This window comes from Centroberyx affinis, unplaced genomic scaffold (genome assembly GCF_046629955.1).
Source record: "Centroberyx affinis isolate AG114_WGS23_722 - 3 ecotype Tasmania unplaced genomic scaffold, CSIRO-AGI_Caff_v1 ptg001020l_1, whole genome shotgun sequence".
Lineage (NCBI taxonomy): Eukaryota > Metazoa > Chordata > Actinopteri > Beryciformes > Berycidae > Centroberyx > Centroberyx affinis.
The window spans coordinates 150,444-169,700 of NW_027279580.1; the positions used below are offsets into that span (position 1 = coordinate 150,444).

Consider the following 19,257-nt stretch of genomic DNA (forward strand, 5'->3'; position numbering starts at 1 on the left):
CTAGCCCTGCGAATATGACCATTTGGCTTTGTGTCTAACACTAGCCTCTGGATCTGACCACAGGCTGGAGAACATCTCTAGAACATTGGCTCCGAGCTGTTGTGTTTTGTTGATGAGGAGAAGAAGGGTAGTGACACTCTCTGCATAATGGTGATGTAACGATGAATCTCACCACATAAAATGAGTAGAAACAAAGGAAACACTGTTGGGCTAGGCTAATTCATCACCTATTGGATGAGAACTAGTACAACCCAATCCCATTAGAATTTTTTTGGCAGCGTCATGCAGCTGTAGGCGCGAGGCCTTAGTGGTAATCATAAATTCCTTAGAGCAAATATATTCCTATACATATTTGCTATGGCATCATTCACACATTCCCGGCCAATGTGATAACACACTTTTTGCGTCTTTTTGAGACAGTTGTGTCAGGCTTCATTTGCATATTTTTAATGAGACATTTTGTGAAACAAATCTACACTATTACAAATACTTAATTATCTGTAAAATAAATGAAATACCTTTGATTTAAAAAAAAAACAAGTAAGGATCTCTCTGGTCTGGCTTAGATGGTAGTTTAACAGTTGAGATGAGCTCACACTGTGTGTGAGAGAGAGAGTCGGTGCATGCACATAAGTATTCTGGTGATCATTCGTGTTGCTGTGTGTGCACATGTGTCCGCTTGTGTATTCGATCATACATGTAGGTTCATGGTTAATTGTGTGTGCCTGCATGGTTGGTTGCTTGAGGCCATGGTGTGTGTTAGGGTGTGTGTTCATGTCTCACAGCATGACACACAGTGCTATAATAAGCCTACAGAGTGATACCCTACCTAGCATGTTATTTATACTCACTCTGAGACACTATGTGCCTCTAGAAAAACCCTACACACCACATATATATATACAGTGCACTTTGAAAACACATACAAACACAAACACACACACAAACAATGACACTGTTTCTCCGCATTTCATGCTCACTTAAGGCTGGGAACACACTAGGAGACTTTTAAAATCCTAACTGATTTTGAAAATGTATTGCATCACACACATAAGTATGGATTTCAGATTGTTTTGTCTCTCAATCATAATCATAGATAGATGATTAGGGAAGGGCAGGGTATCACACACTTAAAGGAATAGTTCACCCAAAAATTAAATCTCTCGCTTCCTTTGATTAGAGCACAGACATTTTTCCGTCCGTTGCCTCTGCTCTCTTTCCAGTCACAGTAAAGTGCATTTAAAAAAAAACAACCGAGTTGAGTGAGTGATTAAGAGGCCTTGGTCTCATATCAGTTGAATGTTCATAAGCTTAGGCAGTGATAATGGCTAAGCCACAGCTATTTCTGAACACAAAACAGGCATGAGGAGAAGCCTCACTGTCACCTTGTACAACCAGAAAAACATTCATAGGGGAGGTTGGGTTTGCAGTAACATTTTGGTTATGCACTTGAGGCCTGATAAACTGCACCTCAGTTACTTTGACAGTTAGGTCCATGGTGAATGGTTTGTAGATGCCCTTCCACACTACATGCATTTGGCACAAGTACTGGAGTACTTTCCAAACACTTCGTGTTGGGGGTGGAGCAACGATGTAGCAGCTGTACAACCAGCATGTGAGAAGTTCTCACTTCTGAAATGGCTCCATCTGTATGTTTTAACACCAACAAACAAAAAAAGCTATTTGGTGAAGTTGACTAATATTTTAGTCAATGTAATGGGCTGACCTGTGGAGAGGTCTGGAACACTACACAGCACACAAAGAGAAAAACAAATGCCCAGCAACTAGACATAGCCTAAACTTCAGCAGTGCAATACAAAATAGCTTGACAACAAAGAAAATAACTTCACAGCTGGTATAAATGACAGGCTTACATTATACCAGATGATCGTTTTTGAAGGTAAAATACTGTCTTGTTAGATTCCTTTGTAAGATGGTCTGATATCTGACTCAAGCCACACCAATTAACACACAAGGAAAACAAAGCAGGAGTTTTAACACAGAAAGACAGTCAGAGCCAGAGGAAGCGATGGTGCTCCATGTTCTCTAACATTACAGACCGAGCCGTCTGTCACCAGAGCATTGAGGGGCCGTGATGCGGCCACTCATGCTGATAAAGGGGTCTTTTCTCTCTGACCTCATCCCACCACTCTCCATTTCCTCTCCTCCCTCTGCCCCTTTGGCCAATTGCTCCCCTAACTCCTTCCCTCCATCAATTTCCCGTTTCTCCATCTCCTTCCTATCTATTTCGATCCCTCCCACCATTCCTTGCTTTCCGTATTGCACTCTGTGCTCATCCATCCATCCTTCCCTCCATCCCACCGCTCGTTCCCCATCCGGCTGACTGACAGGCAGGTTCGTACCCCCTCGAGGAGGCCACATGACCCCCCTTGTGGATGGGTGAGAGGTCGAAGAGGGGTGACGTCCCCAGGGGGTGCGGGGGTGTGTGTGTGTGTGTGTGCCAGCAGTGTGACGATGCTCAGCGACGTGAACTGAGGCTTGAGCCGGTACCAGTAGTCTTGCCCCGGGGCAGCTGACCCAGTGGGTCGCAACACTGGTGTGTATGTATATGTGAGTGTGAGCGTCCATGCATGCACTGATGCCTGCATATGTGTTTGTGGCTAGTATTTAGCTTACCGTAGTATCTCTTTATCTGTCTCTCTATCACTTTATCTGCGTGAATACATGCAACAAAGGACATGAATTGGTTTCAAACCCACAATGTTATGAGTTCATAGTCCACGCCACTTGGATGCCCCCACTTCTCCACTTAAAAGGGAAGTACATTGGTGGGGATAGTCTTCTTTCCACCTATGTATTGCACAGAAAGCAGCCAGCAGAGGGTGCCGAGGCTGTGGGAACAGTTAACTGGGATCCCTGTAGCGAAAAATAGTCCTCCAAAGGTACTAAATGACTTGGCTTGACCTCTCTGATCATGAATTCCCGTGAGAAACTGTTTAAGAAGATGCTTGAAGAGAAAACTGAGAAAGTTCTTGATCCATTTCAGTTTGCTGACAGGGCCAAGAGGGGCATTCCCGACAGCACCATCACTGTTCTTGACCTACACAAACACTTAGATGTTAGTAAAAACCATGTCCCAGCTGTTGTTTGTTGATTTTTCATCCGCTTTCAACATCATTCAACTTAATTTGCTGGTCAATAAGCTCATCAAAGACTTTATTACAGCTGAATGTGTCAAAAACTAAGGACATGTACATTGCTTTCAGGTGTCATCCACATGCCCCACAAAGTGCCATCATGAAGGGGCAGGCAGTGGAGATAGTTCCTTCCAAATACCTTGGAACTGTGGTTGATAATAAACTGAGTTTTGAGGGCATTGCGGCTTTCTGGTTCATAGTTGTTACAGTTTTCACTTTACTACTTTGTTTGCATCTTACACATTGAATGGGCAAAAGCCGGCCTCACCAAAACGATCAGATAAGCAAACAGAGAATGAAGTGAGATAGAGAAACGTGGCACTTTCAGGAAGTACGGTAGTTCAGTAAATCTAATGGCTAACTTGCCAGGAGATCAGGGGAAATGACAGCAAGGAGCACAGCTTAGAAGTATGTTAAAAATGAGGACAGTGGCACATATGTAGATCATAAAAACAATATTTGGTCTGTCAGTATCGAAATGACTGAAACTGTTTTCTACCCATTTTCCAAAGTTAATTCACCATGTGTGAAGCATTCAAAACAACCTGTGAATAATCCAGCTATATGTTCAGATTCTCCCCCTGTCCTCTCACTACCTCATGTTCTCACTGCAACACTGCCTCTGATTGGTCAACAACTAGTCAGGGGAGACTTCTGATTGGTCCATTTGCAACTTTCTGTGAGACAACTTTCAATGGTTTGTGTCAGTGATTCTCAACCATTTTTGTAGTAATGTTTAATCTCTTGCTATTTATGTTTATTGCTATAACCTGGCTGCATCCGCGTTCTTCATGTGATATTATGTTATTTTATTGTTTCAGATTTTCTTTTTCTTTTTCTTTTTCTTTCTGTCATAATGTTTCAGAAGCAAAACCATGATGCCTGTGCTGATATTGGTATTTAAGTCCCCATTTTGATATCATGACAACCCGGAGGTTTCCAGTGCCACTAATCCCTAGGTTTTTGCATAATTACAGGCCTAGAGGTAGTCTTGGTTGAGTCACTTCTTGAATGCTGAAGAGATTCCATGAGTTCCAGCGATGTAGAAAGTCTCATTGGAATGGAAACCTCAGAATCCAGTCCATTAGTATTCTCCCTTGACCTTGCATCCTGGCCTTTTACAGAGGCCGGTAATGGGACCGCTGCCTAGAATATCATACATTCTCTGTCATGGCTTATTACAGTGTGAGGCTGTACAGTGTGAGCAGGCATTTACTACACTGGCGCGGCATTCAGAATGTTAGAAAGGGAAAGCTTTGGCAGTGTGAGAAGAATCATCTTTATCACCAATAAACCCATTCAAACGGAACTGAAACTGAACTGAAAAGGCAAAGAGCCATTCAGAGCCATTTTGCCCTACATTTCCGTTCAGAAGGTACACACTGCCATGCTAATCTCACACTCTCTCTTTCTCTCTCTCTCTCTCTCTCTTTCTCTTTCTCCCAGCGCTGAAAAGTTCAGCTGCCTTCCACGAACAGAGGCGGAATTTGGAACGAGCACGGGTGAGTATGTCACCCTACAATCAATCACTGGAATGAAAACTGGCCCGTTGTAAGTAAAGCAGGCAATCACTCTTCTCTCTAGGTTTTGTAAGTGGTGTGGATATTACATTTTACATTTTAGCCGTTTAGTTCACACTCTAAGGAATTCAGGGATAGGAGCCACAGCGCCCTGACATCACTCATGTGACTCTAGACTGATCATATAATAGAAAAGTGCCAGAAAAGAGAAGTAAGAGCTAAGATAGTTGGCCAATAGGTAGAACATGCCAGTAACACTGCCAGGGTTAAAGGTTCAATTCCCACTTGTCCTTCCTCTCTCTCACTCTCTTCTGCCTTACTTTCCGTCCCTCTCCTCTCTCTTTCTTTCTTATTATCTCTCTCTGTTGTTTTCTGTCTCCTCTCTCTCTGTCTTTATTGCCCTGTGTCTTTTCTTTTCTTTCTCTGCCTGCCTTTGTCTATTTGTCTCTCATTTTCTCTTCTCACTCTCTCTCCAGACAGAGGACTATCTCAAGAGGAAGATCAAGAGTCGACCGCAGCGGTCGGAACTGATCAGGATGCACATCCTGGAGGGTGAGTCTCACTTCGCTCACTGGTCTCTCACTTTGCTGCTGCAAAAATCTCCTGACTGGGAGATTTTTTTTGCCCCAGGCCAGTCTGATAATTCCTTCCCAGGGTCCTAGCAGGCTGGTAAAAAAAAATGTCCATCTTTGGTTGTGTGTATGCTTCCAGAGACGTCAGCGGAGCCGTCACTGCAGGCCAAGCAGCTGCAGCTGAAGAGGGCCCGCCTCGCCGATGACCTGAACGATAAGATCTCCCACCGGCCCGGGCCCATGGAGCTAATCCACAAAAACATCCTGCCTGTTCACTCCAGCATTAAACAGGCCATCATAGGTAAGTGTTGCCGCTGCTTCAGTAGTAACACTCCTAAAAACAACCACTTCAATGCCGCCCACCACCTCTATCATTACCAATACACAAGAACATCCTGCCTGTTCACTCCAGTAATAAACAGGCCATCATAGCATTAAGTATTCCCACTATCTATTCCCACTGTCACGCTGGAGTTGTCCTTTAAAAGTAAGCACAAACTGCCTCAAATGTTGGGACCCCTAATTTAGTCCACATTAGAGCCACGGACCTCCATTTGATGAGATTTTGTCCCTCGAACCCAAATCTGAAAATATTTTTTATTGATTTATATGATTTTGTCCAGAGTCCCATGACTATCTGTACTGTAGGCAGAGAGATAACAGTGAAACTATGATCAAAACAGTCATTCTTCTACATTCTCTAATTGTGTTAACTTCTTGTAAATGAAATAATGCTGAAGTTTAACAATTCATCAAGTTGCTGGAGACCGCCTGGAATCCCACTGGTGAGAACCACTGGTCCAATCCGTAGAGGTCTGATGATTACAGCGGTATACGCTTTCAACAGGTCATCTGCTAAGCTTGTTGATTAAAGCGAATAACAGATAACGACACTTGAAGCATCTCAGAGTTGCAGTGCGGTGCTCAGGAATAGCGGCTCAGATGCTCAGCGGCCGTGAGATATTGTTAGATCCTGAATGAGCAGAGCGGCTGCAGCAACCAGTCTGCTCTGCTATCAAAGGCACTGTCATCCGAGATACCGCAGACTGGAGAACCAGCTCATACACACTCCTCTCACGTCACCACCTGCTACATTCATTTTCATATTCGTATCACATTCGTGCGTGTGCACCCTCACTATAAATTATGTGTGATGCATCAAAACGCCCACACTGTAAGGGGCTCCTGACAGGATGTCCCTCCTGGCCGATACCTCCTCCTCCAGCTATCACGAACATATTGATGTGCCCATTCAGATGCCTCGACTGTGCTAATTTCACATATACACACACAGGCGCCCACACAGACGCCTGGTGACACACACTTAAAACGCAAACACACTCACTCAAAAACATACGTACGCATGCAGATGTCTGATGACACACTTGAAACACACACACACACTCCCCTGCCTGAGTATCCATGCTTCAAACAGCCACTGCTGTGGATTTAGCTGTCTGGGGTTAGACGATGAGATCAGAGACAGTGGGTCCGGCTGGTTGATTGATGTGTCCAGGGATGAAAGCTGAGATTCAATAAGGTACAGTGTCAGTGGATTATCTGTCTTTGTCACAGGGACACAAGCACAATTGCATTACCGCCGCTCAGTTCCACTGGAAACACTAGAGTTACATGGGATTGGAATGCGCAGGAACATACATACAAGGCACAAGACATTCAGGAATGCACACACACACACACACACACACACACACAGAGATGCAAGGCACAGACACGCACACATACACATTGACAAAGCGCAGCAGTAGGGAAGTCATCACATTATTGGATGGGAGGGTATTTAATCAGCCCCATGTTGTCTCGTCATCATCTCCTGCTGATGGTAAATTAAAGGCCAGCGGTGTGTTGTACAGAGCTTTCAGCCCCGGCCCATGCAGGCTCCTGTCACCAAATAACACACATCCATCCATAATACAACAGGCTCCTTCATAGTCCAGGGGGGGGGTCCAGGCAGGTACCTTTCTTACTGCTATCCCTGTAAAGCTTGGAAGATCCACATGATACCGATAATGTGATGCTGTTCAAGGAAAATTGTCTTCTCTACAAGGAGGTCAGAGGTCAGAGGTGAGGGTCAGCTATGATCACTTCAGCTCGATTGTTGCTTGCTGACTTGGAGAGTCCTCTGGTTGACGGATGGTCTCCCCTACTATACTATCTCCCTAGTATAATAATACATCCATAATTGTTCTCTTTTTCCAGTGCTTTTTTTTATGAGGGCATAGTGTGCATTCACATTTACAGATCTACCTGGAGTAGAGGCACTAGGGATCATCACAGTCTTTGTAGATCAACCAACCCTTCCTCCAACTAGCCCTATGAAGGCTTAACGATCTGCATGGCTATTAAACTAAATGTAGTCAAATTTACAGATGGCTAAGACACCTATAATTGTATAAATGTTTTCCTTCTAGGCTTTGGGCTGAAACACTAGACAACTGAATTTGAATTATGTTAGTTCATTCAAATTCACTCGTCAAGTAGCACAAGTTTTATATGGAAAGAGATTAGTGCTAGCAGAGAATTGTATTTGCAGAATTTTCAGTTTGTCATGTTCATATTGAGCCATTGAAATAATATTGAATTTGTAAGGCACAAGTTGAAATTGATTGCAGTCGCTTTAAATTGAATATCATTATTTAACTTTTAGCTATAAAAGTTTAGTTTTCTTAATTAAGTTTCAGTCAGAACAAGGGACTTTTATATTCCCTTCATTCCCTTCTTTTATTCTTCAAACGTGTTTTTTGTTGTCTGTAAAACACTTTGTAAAGGCCATATTGTTATTAGCCCAGTACTCATCCATTACATAAATTGGAGAACATTTAATCTATTCATGACATAAATTATAGAGCAGATCATCCAGGGTTCTCAATTCTCATAATGCCTTTCCTTAACAGAGATGCTAGCTGTCAGATACTAGCTATATAAATATAATATAATATAAATATATATATAGCTATATATATACTATATATATAAGGTGGTTAGTGGTGGTTAGCCTCGTTCGGTTTTATTGCAAGTGAACTGAAATGAATGAAAGGTTCCACAGCTCAACATAGCCGCACACCCAAAGAACAATTTATTTCAATGAAGGCATAAGTTATAAAAGTAGCTTTCATGGTAATGATGTGCAGACACAGGCGGGGCAGGCGTTTAGGTTGCTCTGCAGCAGCCATCACATTGCCTGTGGGGATAAATGCACTGGTTGACAGTTGTAGAGCAGACGCTGGTGGAGAAGCTTGTGCGCTAACTTTGTAGTAATTTACACAGTCACACAGGCACACACACACACACACACACACACACAGGGATGTATTTGCTGATACTTGTAGAGGAGGCACTGGTGATAATGCTGGCTGACACTGTAGGGATGCTCACAGTCAAACAGGGAGGCGCTTCGTTGGTAATGCAGTAAGCATTAACTGTCAGGAGGAATCCATTGGCTTAACACCTGTAAATGCAGGTGATAAAAGCTTGCTGTGTGCTGTCATTGTAGGGATGTGCTCAAGCAGACAGGAACACACACACAGCCCAGGTAGATAGCTTGCACTGTGCCAATGTTTTGATTGTGGGGATGAATGGAATGCTTTGGACCAGTTTCAAATTTTGGAAGAGCGAGCTACAAAGGACTGTCTGTCTCTCCATCCATCCCTCTGTCCCTCACATAGGGACAAAACTGTATTTGATATGGCCACATGCCTAACGTAAATTGTAGCGCTGCGCTACAGAAAGTAGTGTTCATGTTTTGGTTTACTTCCCTAGATTTCCAATCTCTCTTTTCTCCCTGTCTCTCTCTCTCTCTCAGAGACAGAATTTCCGAAGGCCTCAGGTGAGAACTCATCATTCGATGAGGACAGTAATGACAGTCTGTCCCCGGAGCAGCCAGGTGGCCAGGAGTCTCCTCTGAGCCTGGGACCTCTGTCCTCTCCCCCAGACACTTTGGCCGGGACTAGCATCCCCTCTCCTACACAGGTGGGACCATACCAGAGATGCTGTACCAGAGTTTGACAAACATGTTGATGATTGTAATTGGAGTTTGAATTCACCACCCCCAGCAGTGCAAGATGAATACCGTATCTGTTTTTCCATACTGCCCTACAAAGCCAACATTTATCTCCTGTCTCAACTGAAGTATTGTTGGTACTTTTAGGTTTTAGTTACAGAATGGCACTGGACCAGAGTTCTAACTGTGGGGTAGGGACCAGTGATCAGTGTTTCTAACTCAAAGTATATTTTCAGTTCCTCAATCAGGTTCCTCCTCCACCTCCTCCTCTCCCACCAATCTCTGGACCCGCCGTGTCGCTGAAGCTGACCAATGGGATGGCAGCACCATCTCCACCGAGGTCTGCGGCCCTCACACAGATCAAGGTGAGTGACATCTGTCAAGACCACCCAAAGTGAATGAAGTCTTTAAAGATTTGAATACGTCTGTGGACTGTGTTTATATTCCCCACTGTTTTCAGAATTGGCATCCTCTTGGTGCAAAGTGCCCCTGATTATGATTATGATTATGAAGTTGAATTGATAATGAAGTATACTGCAATCTATAACTGTACAATAGACATTTACCATCATCCCTCCCCTCTCTCCAATCCCAGCCTAAACCAAACTCTGACCGCTCTGCTCAGAGACCTAAGAAACCCAAAGACAGCAAGCCTAAAGTAAGTATTATTTCTTCTAATTGTGGTGGTATTATGTAGAAGTGTAATAGTATTACTAGTAGAAGAGGTAGTAAATAGTAAAGCCATTATTTCAAAGAACCAGTACATCCCTCTTGACCAGAAAGGATTCAAAGAACAGCAGTAGCAGTAGTAGTATAGCTCTAATACGGATATTAGATATTTTGTTCATGTGCTACCTTCCAGATCAAGAAGTTAAAGTACCATCAGTACATCCCTCCTGACCAGAAGGGCGATAAAGAGCCTCCTCCCCAGCTGGACTCATCCTACGCCAAGATCCTCCAGCAGCAGCAGCTCTTCCTGCAGCTCCAGATCCTCAGCCAGCAGCAGCAGCACTACAACTACCACACCATCCTGCCCGCGCCGCCCAAGTGAGTCTCTTTACAGGAGGGCGCGTGATGGTCTAGCACCCGCATGGGACACAGAGGGTGATCGGTCAAGGTGCGAGGACCAGGTTGCGGGTGCAAATAATCCTCTCTCTCTTTCCAACAGACCCCAGACGGATCTGCAGCCATCTGCCTCTTCCTCCTCCACCTCCACCACCGCCCCCTCCCCACCCAGGCCTGTTACTGCCCCGTCGACAGCCCCCTCCAACCAGGGCAACCACAGCCGTCAGATTTCTGCTCCCGCAGGGACGACCAAACCGGTCTCTCTACCCCCCAACCTGGACGAAATGAAGGTCGGTTGAACTACAACGCACGGATCCAAAACAAAACTGCATTGTTAGTTCATTATCCCTATCCTCTTGTCTTGTTCTTAACTTGGAACTTCGGTGTTTGTGGCGCAGTGCATCGCACCAGCAGAATGATAAGTGTTCACTCTTTCAAATGGAATCAATACGACATAGTCCAACAACTCTCTCTGCTGTCTACAAGCTGTTGAGTACATGGAGTAGCTGGTGGATAGGGGCTTGACTTGCGTAAGAGATCCACTTACCAAAATTTTGACACTGAAAAATGGCCTCCCTACTTAGACCTGACAGAGAGAGACAGTGATGGATCGTTCTGTCTTTTTGCTTCCTCTCTTCTCTTTGCCTTTGATCCCTCTTCAATTTTCCTCATATATTTATCCTCCTCTATTGTCATCTACTTGTCTTTTCCTTGCTCTTTTGCTTGAATCTCAATTTCTTTTTTTTTTTTTTTTTTACCCCTGTCAGGTGGCAGAGCTGAAGACGGAGTTGAAGCTGCGCAGCTTGCCCGTCTCCGGCACCAAAAATGACCTCATCGAGAGGCTGAGGACCTACCAGGAGCTGAACGGAGGAGGTGCAGGAGGAGGCGGCGCTACCCCGACTCCAGCAGCAGGGGGCGCCACAGGGCCAGGGGCTGAAGGAGCAGGAGGAACATCCAGAACTACTGCCAGCACCACCAACAACAACAACATGTCACAAAAGCAACAGTTTCAGCGCCACCAGTCCTCTTCTCCGGCCCTTCAGTCAGGTGATTGGACGTGATTAAGCCCTACATATAGGCAGTACATGTACATTTTGTGTCTATAATGAAATGTAATTACCCAATTCTATATTTATCCAGGGGATTCCCTCTGAGAACAGTGTCTTAAATACTACTTACATCAAATAAACCTGGTGGTTGTAATGGATGTCTTCCAGGTGCGAATGTGTGTAACTGTGTGAGTGTGAAGCAGAGAATTGCTGAAGAAGAGAAAAAAAAAAGGTTTAAACAAGCACCAGGAAAAACGATTAAAACAGTATAGCTATTGTACTGTCTTTGTGCTATCTGCCTCATGTCCTATCCCTCTTCTTAACCACTACACAGACGATGCAGCCGCCCCAGCTGCAGCCCCCCCACAGCAGCTCATGACCTTTGTCGGCAGCGGCTCCTCCACGCCCGGCTCCCCCGCCCCCTCTGACCGCTCGCCGGCCGCCATGAGCCCAGAGGACACCAGCTACAACAGCGACGCTTTCGGGGAAATGGTGCGAAGATTTTCGTTGTTTGCGATGTGTTGAATTAATCCTAGATAAGCCCACGCTCTCCTTTACACATTTAGGTTTTCTCTTCCACTTACTCAGGATCTGCCAGGTTAAGACACAAGGGATGTTTGTGTGTTTGAGAGTGGAATCAGTAATGAGACAAATTCTAGCCTGTTAAGAATTTTCACCACATTCAACGTGCTGCCTTTTAATTTGCATCTAGGTCCGCTGAAACCATAATATAAAGCCTCAGATCTTCTTTTTTAACAATTGTTTGCAGTTTTTTTTTTACTTTAATTTTAACCATCAAAGCTTCTCTTTGAAATCTCTGCTCATTGCACAAATGTGAGCACCTGTTTAAACTCAATTAAACTGCAGCTACTAAACTGCATTGCCTTACATTTAGATATTTAATCCCCCTCTCTCTCCCTCTCCCTCTCCCTCTCCCTCTCCAGATGAGTTCGCCTCTCACCCAGCTGAGCCTTCAGCCGACTGCTCAGCTCACCGCCACCATCAAAGAAGAGCGCCCTTGCTCCACCCCAGCGCCCTGTCAATTCTCCATCAAGCCCTCCCCTCTGCAGAAACACTGCCTGGTCCCATCGGCTATCTCCACCACTACCACTACTACCACCGTAGGTCCTGCGGTGCCCACTGTGGACAAAGACAAGATGCTGCAGGAGAAGGACAAGCAGATAGAGGAGCTGACCAGGATGCTGAGGCAGAAGCAGAGACTGGTGGAGGCGCTCAGGATGCAGCTGGAGCATGGGAAGATAGGAGGAAGAGCAGGAGGACAAGCTGCAGAGCCTATGGTTCTCGTAAGAGTAAAGAAAGAACCTCCTGATGTGCCCAACATCCCCCTCTCATCCCTCGCTGTCTCATCTGTCCATCCTCCATCCCCTCCTCCACCGTCCTCCCTCTCATGTGAGATGGACATCACCAAGGTAACGATCAAACAGGAAGCCGTGGAGGCAGAGGAGGCTGTGTCGGAGACAGCCGCGCTATCACCACCCGCTCAGGAATTCCTGCAGTCTTACTCCCAAACACAGGGGGTGCAAGAGCAGACTCAGATGCAGATCAAGCCAGAGCAAGCGAGCACACAGACGCAACAGCAGCAGCAACACCAGCAACAACAACAACACTTACGTCTGCAGCAGACCGCTCTGCAGCTGGCTCAGCAACAGGCCATACAGAAGCTGTTGCTACAGCAACAGCTGAACATTCAGAACCAGAAGCGTCAGAACCACAATCAGATGCTCGAGAACCAGCAGAACTTGCAGAAACGTTCTCAGCAGAGAAAGAAGAAATCCCACAAACAGCAGCTCAAACAACAGCAGCAGCAGCAGCAGCAACTGTTGCAATCGCAACAGCAGCAACAGTCAAAGCAACATCAACAGCAGATACAGCTGAAGCAACAGATTCTGCTGAAGCAGCAACACTCACTGTTACAGCAGCAAGCGAAACAGCAGCTGCAGCAGAATCCCAAACAGCAACAAACAAAACAACAACAGCAACAAATCCAGATACAGACGAAGATCCAGCTGAAGCAGCAACAGTTGATACAGGCAAAGCAACAGTTGCTAATACAACAGAAACTGCAGGCGCAACAGGAGTCACAACAGGTCAGGGATGGGTTATACAATATTGTCTCTTACAAAACAAGTTACATTTTTATGCATTATTTTGGACATGCTGATGCTTGAAATTCATCCTCTAAAAAGTATTGCTGGTCTTCTACAGGTGCCTCAAGTATTCCTCAACCAGCAGTCAGGCTCCGCCCCCTCCTTCCCATTGGACCTCCTGAAGACTGGCTCCACCCCAACCCTGGTCACCGACAGCAACGGCAACCACTTCCTAATTGCGCTGACCAATCACATGACCGAGAAGCAAGGGCCTGACGCACCGGAGAGCAAAGCAACCAATCACATTACGCTGCAGGTATATGACTCGCTTTTTGCGAGACACTTTGTGCATTTATGTGTTGTTGGGAAGATCTTGGTATTCCAAGTCGGCTGATAAACAGCATTGCATTCACGTGTTATTTTGTCGGAAAATCAAACCCACAAGACAAATATGGACGTCCTGAAACGGATGATGTAGATTTGGCTGCTTCTTGCTTTTAAAATGTACTTCCTGCTATTCTACCTGTTTCAGCAAACGTTTAATAAATAAGCATTTTCTTATTGTTGACTGAATTTCCGGAGACTTTCCGACTTCGAATGGAAAGCATGTGAAATTTACTGAGAGGAAATTCATTTTTTTGATATATAAGATATATATAGGGCTCACAAAAGACTATTTCTGATGTTCTATTATTCTATTATTTCTCTACTAACTGCACTCAATTTTTCAATTCCCACCAGCGACTGCAGTCTACTCCAGCCAAGCTCCCTGGCCAATCCCCTCCTCCGCTGGCCAATGCTGATAACCAATCCAAACAGAGGATACAAATGGGATGTTTGAAACAACAAAAGAGAAAGGTGAATAAAACAGTAACGATGGTCTGACTTTGCAAACAGTCAACACATGGCAATGATGACATTGTAAAATCTTATTTTTGCGAATTTTGGTTATTTTGCGAAATAGGATCACTGCGAAAACATAGCATTGTAAAATCATTGAAAACAGGAATTTCTTTTGTGACTTGATATTTTCAATGCCTTAACATATCCAAATCTAGCTTATGTATAGTTTGAAATAGGAGTTTAACACACGTCAGTACATACATCATGCTACTGCTAGACATTTCTGGACAGGACATTTCTGTCATCAGAGATAGCCGTTGAACTGCAGGTGTTAAGTCTTTACACCAGCAAGTTTTCAACCTCTCTGTTACACATATCATGGGATCCCCATCACGCACTTCATTCTCAACGCAAACGAAGTTCCCTCCGGCCAAGGAGCCCCTCTCACCGGCACTGTGGCAATAACAGAACAGTCTGTTAATGTTCCATAAAGAGAGAGATAAAGATGAGAGTCGATGAGAACTGCTCCAGCGAGTCCAATAACAGTGGAAATTAATGATGTATGCTGTGTAAGACACTGACAGCAATCCTTGATAAGAGCGGCTGACAGTAGCCTAATGTATTCTGATGCTGATTATTATTGCTTTGCTAATTACTCTGACGACATCCTCCATTACTATGATTTATGTTGTTAACAGAGGAGGAACAAAGACTTTGTCGCGTCTCGGCTAATTGAGACGTACAGTATCTCGCATCGAGTGCAGGTGCGCCGGAGCAATTGGTCTTCAAATATGTCGTTTTGGTTTTGAATAGAGCCGTGTGTATTGATTACACACGTTGCTGCCGTCGGCCATCTTTCTTTGTCTCCTTAGTGTTTTATCCCTCCTGTGATGCTCTCACTTCTGGGGTGGCAGTAACCTAAAGTCTAGTGAAGTGGGCATGTGGGTGGAAGGTTGCCAGTTCAGATCCCCAGAGTCAGTGAGAAAAGCTGGGTAGAGACAGTGTATGAGTACAACTCGAGTATTTGTGGCCAACAGTTGATGACTGTGGTTGTACAGGCAGGTGTGTTAGTAACTGTGAATGTGAAGTAGGACGTTGCTGAAAACATGTGCTCAGTGAAAAATAGATTCTACAGGAGGGAAAGTGCTTTATTGCTAATTTCAGATGTCCCCTAACTGTTTTTTCCGCTGTCAGAGGCAAACGGTATTCGGTTCCCCTGTAATGAGTACTTATCGTTCCTCTCATTTTGATCGATTGAAGTCACAGAAGGCGGGGCTTCAGGTGTCTACAGACCAATCCCAGCAGGGAGTCGCTCAGTCTTTCTCAGCGCCGCCCAACCTGCAGCCGTTCTTCCAGGACCAGGAGACCGCTCCGCCAGGGAAAGACGCCTTGTCACCTTGTTCTCAAACTGTAAGCAGTGTGATGTTTATCATCCAATCATATTATGATGCATTGATCTAAGGCTGACCTTTGTGATCACATCTCAAAAATTGTATTACATGATTGTATAATACTACAATACTTTGTAACTCCTGTTTGGAAAAGTGCTATATAAATGAAGTTATTCTGATGATGAAGTGCAACTGTAGCCACAGAATGTTTGTTTCCTATCTTGTATTGTTACTGAGTTTCTTTATATTTGTAGGTACAGAGACAGCTTGTAAAAGCTCATTGCTTTTTTTTGTTTTGTTTTTAAACAAAACAAAATAGTACAACTTTTTATCAGGCACTGCAGAGAGACTCAGAGAATATGACAATTCATTTTTCTTTCCTTGTTCTTCTTTTCTTATTCTGTTTTTTGTTCTATTTTATGTTTTTATATTTTTTTCCTTTCTTCCTCTCCTCTCCTGCAGGAGGAGGTGTGCCCTGGTCTGGACCATGATGCATTGTTCAGTCCTCTGTCTCCAGCTTCCATCAAGACGGCCGCCTCATCACCTGGTAACAAGGTACGGTGCACTGCACACCTGACTGTCATTACATACCTGCTGATGACACTTTACATTGTGTTTTCTTATGTTACATTCTCTCCGTCTCTTTTGTCCTCAGGATACTGAGCATATGGATGACTTCTTTGACATCATTTTTCAGACTGGAGGTAAGATGCAATACCACAGTGTTCTGTTCTGTTCTGTTCTGTTCTACAGTACCTGATTTCTTCATTTATTCATGCAGCTCTACTTTGACATTTTACATGACAGCACCATAGTAATATGAGAGTAATCGTTTCAATTCTGTGTCTTTTTTCCCCTCTCAGAAATCTCCACCTTCAAACCAGCACCAGACCCCTCCCTGGACCATCTAAACCCCAACTCCCCCGCCCCCTCCCCTCCTCCCTCCCCGCTCCAGCTGGTGCTGTCGCCCCCCGCCCCGGCCGACTTCGCCCCCCCGCGGGCCCCGTCCTCAGCGCCGGGCCAACCGCAGACCCCGGCCACCGCCGCAGAGGAGCGACTGCGACTCGGCAAGGCGGGCAGCGGACGCCTGGAGGACTTCCTGGAAAGCACCACCGGCAAGCCCCTGCTGGGGGCGGAGCCCGGCGGCCCGTTGACTTTGATCGACGACCTCCACAGCCAAATGCTGAGCACCCCCAGCATCCTGGACCACCCCATGTCTCCCATGGACACCTACGAGCTGGGCTACACGGCGGCCGACCCTCCCGGAGGCCTGGGCTTCGGGGAGCAGGGGCTGGACAGTATGGACTGGCTGGACCTCACCATGGGAGACGGGGGCGGGGAGGAAACCCCCACCCTGGCCCCGCTGGGACCCCAGACACCCGCCAGCGTCTTCTCCGCTGACTTCTTGGACAGTTCGGACCTGCAGATACACTGGGACTCCTGCCTATAGCCTACAGCGGTCTTAAAGTGGCTGTTCCTAAACGCATGCACTTACACAGATGCATACACACGTGCACGCTCTCACGTGCACACAAACATTTAATTGACTGCTGAGGTTGACATTTGATTAAAAAGTACTCTCACTGTATCTTCTCACACACTGGTATGTTGAACCTTAGAGCACTTTGACCTTTATTACTCATTCAGATAGACATGCACATACAGTATACACTTGATTTTCACGCAAACTACACTTATCAGGCAGGCCCTATGTCTATTATCCATCCTTAGCATGTTGAGTAACGCTTCTGTCAACACATCAGATGGATGGACCCAAAAGTTAAGGCACTTTTAACTGAGCCATTTACCTGTTGCCTTTAGATTAATCTCAAGTTTCCTGTGTCACAGTCACCATTTAACAGTGAAAAGGTATACAGTATCTATCTATTTATTTAACCTTGGTCTAACTATAATGCAACGCTTAGCTGCCTTTGTAGTAATGATAATCAATAGCTAATCCGATAGCCAAAGTGAAGGTGAAAGACAATGATTTGTTAACATCAGTTTTAGTGGCACCGTAGATTATAGTGTAGAGGTGGAGACAAGCTTCATACCAGGGCCACATTAATATTAATTTGAACATGCACAGTAACTTTCAAATAAGTAATAGATTGCTACTTTAGTGTATCTCACTGTTTCTCCTATAGATTTCTTGTCACATTGGTGACAGTTGTGGTGATTTTTGTTTTGGCTACATATCTGTCCTTGTTTTGGACTTAAGTTTGGTTCTTGTGCTGGTTACAGCACTAATACTCTTCTTACTTGTGGTACTTTGTAATGAGAAAACTGAAATCACAAATACATGCTTCGGAAGCAATTTAGCCTTAATTATATGTATATTTATCATTCATCATATATTCGCTCCAGCAGTGGTGGCATTGTTTTTGTGGTGGTAGTTCATTGTTGAAGAAATATAGCAGAAACACGAGCAGCCTATATCTTGTATGAATTTCTCAATCACTCAGAGAAAGTTACTAGAAGGATTTGGACTGGTATTTGGGCCTAAGGATATTTGGGCTGGGTATTCCAATGCTTTTTAGGACTTAGAAAAATCATTGCGAGTCAGCTGACAACAACAGTGTGGGTGGAGATTTTCCCACAGCAGGAGCCTGGCCTGAAATGAGACAGTATCTCAGCATACTTTAAACCTCCAGAGATAACTGAACCGTTTGTAGTTCCCTTCATTTGAAATGGCACACAGCATCACAATATGTCACGGTCATCATCATAAGTGAAAGCATTTAGTTCCAAATCAAGAGTCTTTATACATCAACCTAAGTAGTTTTGAGATGTTTTGCTCCGGTCTGCTTATTCATTCACGATGCATTAGTTACTCAAGCTTGCCAGAGATAGAGGTCCAGTGTAATCTGGTGGAGAAAAGTCAAATGAAAATGATTTTATTTTTGCGTATTCAGAGTGTTGTGCGTATTGCAGAGTGAATCATTTGAAGATGTTAGTGAAACTCATGGTCTTAATTTTGATTTTAAGATGTTGCTACATTACAGTATGTACATTATGTGAGTCATGATATGATTTTGTATTTATATTTCATAAGTGAATATCTTCCAAATGTACGTAAACATTGAATAGTAGTATCTATTCATCACTTTAATTAATTATCCTACACAGTTTGATGCATACTCTAAGTTCACACTCAATGCTTTATGTTTCTGTATAGTACCAATAGGTTTTTGAGGTCATTTGGGACATTGTTTGGTAGTGAAACTACAGTAGTTTATATACTTATTCTCACTCTGTGTGTGCACTGTTATCTAATGGACACACACACACACACACACACACACACACACACACACACACACACGCACACACACCAAATACAAAGGAGGGAAACAGCTGCAGCTTCATATATGTTTGACAGATAATGTGTTAGGATAAAATGCCCTGTTAATAATGATTTTATTGTTGCTGTCACTGTTGTTATTTTACTGTCCTGTACTGTATCAGTACCTTTGCCAATGGGGAAAAGAAAATTTATTGAAATCCTTTCCCACAATGAGATCTTGCAA

At 44.4% G+C, this 19,257-nt stretch overlaps 1 protein-coding gene across 1 annotated transcript in view; it reads left to right on the forward strand.

Moving 5' to 3' along the window:
- LOC139646918 (myocardin-related transcription factor A-like) overlaps positions 1 to 19,052 on the forward strand; it is a 39,632-nt gene extending 20,580 nt beyond the window's left edge. The window contains exons 3-19 of the mRNA XM_071522709.1: positions 4,605 to 4,660; positions 5,155 to 5,230; positions 5,390 to 5,551; positions 9,074 to 9,240; positions 9,508 to 9,636; positions 9,867 to 9,929; positions 10,134 to 10,318; positions 10,440 to 10,626; positions 11,104 to 11,383; positions 11,720 to 11,877; positions 12,330 to 13,493; positions 13,612 to 13,809; positions 14,235 to 14,351; positions 15,597 to 15,746; positions 16,190 to 16,282; positions 16,383 to 16,431; positions 16,591 to 19,052. Of these exons, the coding sequence (XP_071378810.1) occupies positions 4,605 to 4,660; positions 5,155 to 5,230; positions 5,390 to 5,551; positions 9,074 to 9,240; positions 9,508 to 9,636; positions 9,867 to 9,929; positions 10,134 to 10,318; positions 10,440 to 10,626; positions 11,104 to 11,383; positions 11,720 to 11,877; positions 12,330 to 13,493; positions 13,612 to 13,809; positions 14,235 to 14,351; positions 15,597 to 15,746; positions 16,190 to 16,282; positions 16,383 to 16,431; positions 16,591 to 17,177 (3,821 nt within the window). The 3' untranslated portion in view covers positions 17,178 to 19,052. The remainder of the gene's footprint in view (positions 1 to 4,604; positions 4,661 to 5,154; positions 5,231 to 5,389; positions 5,552 to 9,073; positions 9,241 to 9,507; positions 9,637 to 9,866; positions 9,930 to 10,133; positions 10,319 to 10,439; positions 10,627 to 11,103; positions 11,384 to 11,719; positions 11,878 to 12,329; positions 13,494 to 13,611; positions 13,810 to 14,234; positions 14,352 to 15,596; positions 15,747 to 16,189; positions 16,283 to 16,382; positions 16,432 to 16,590) is intronic.
- The last annotated feature ends 205 nt before the right edge of the window (positions 19,053 to 19,257 follow it).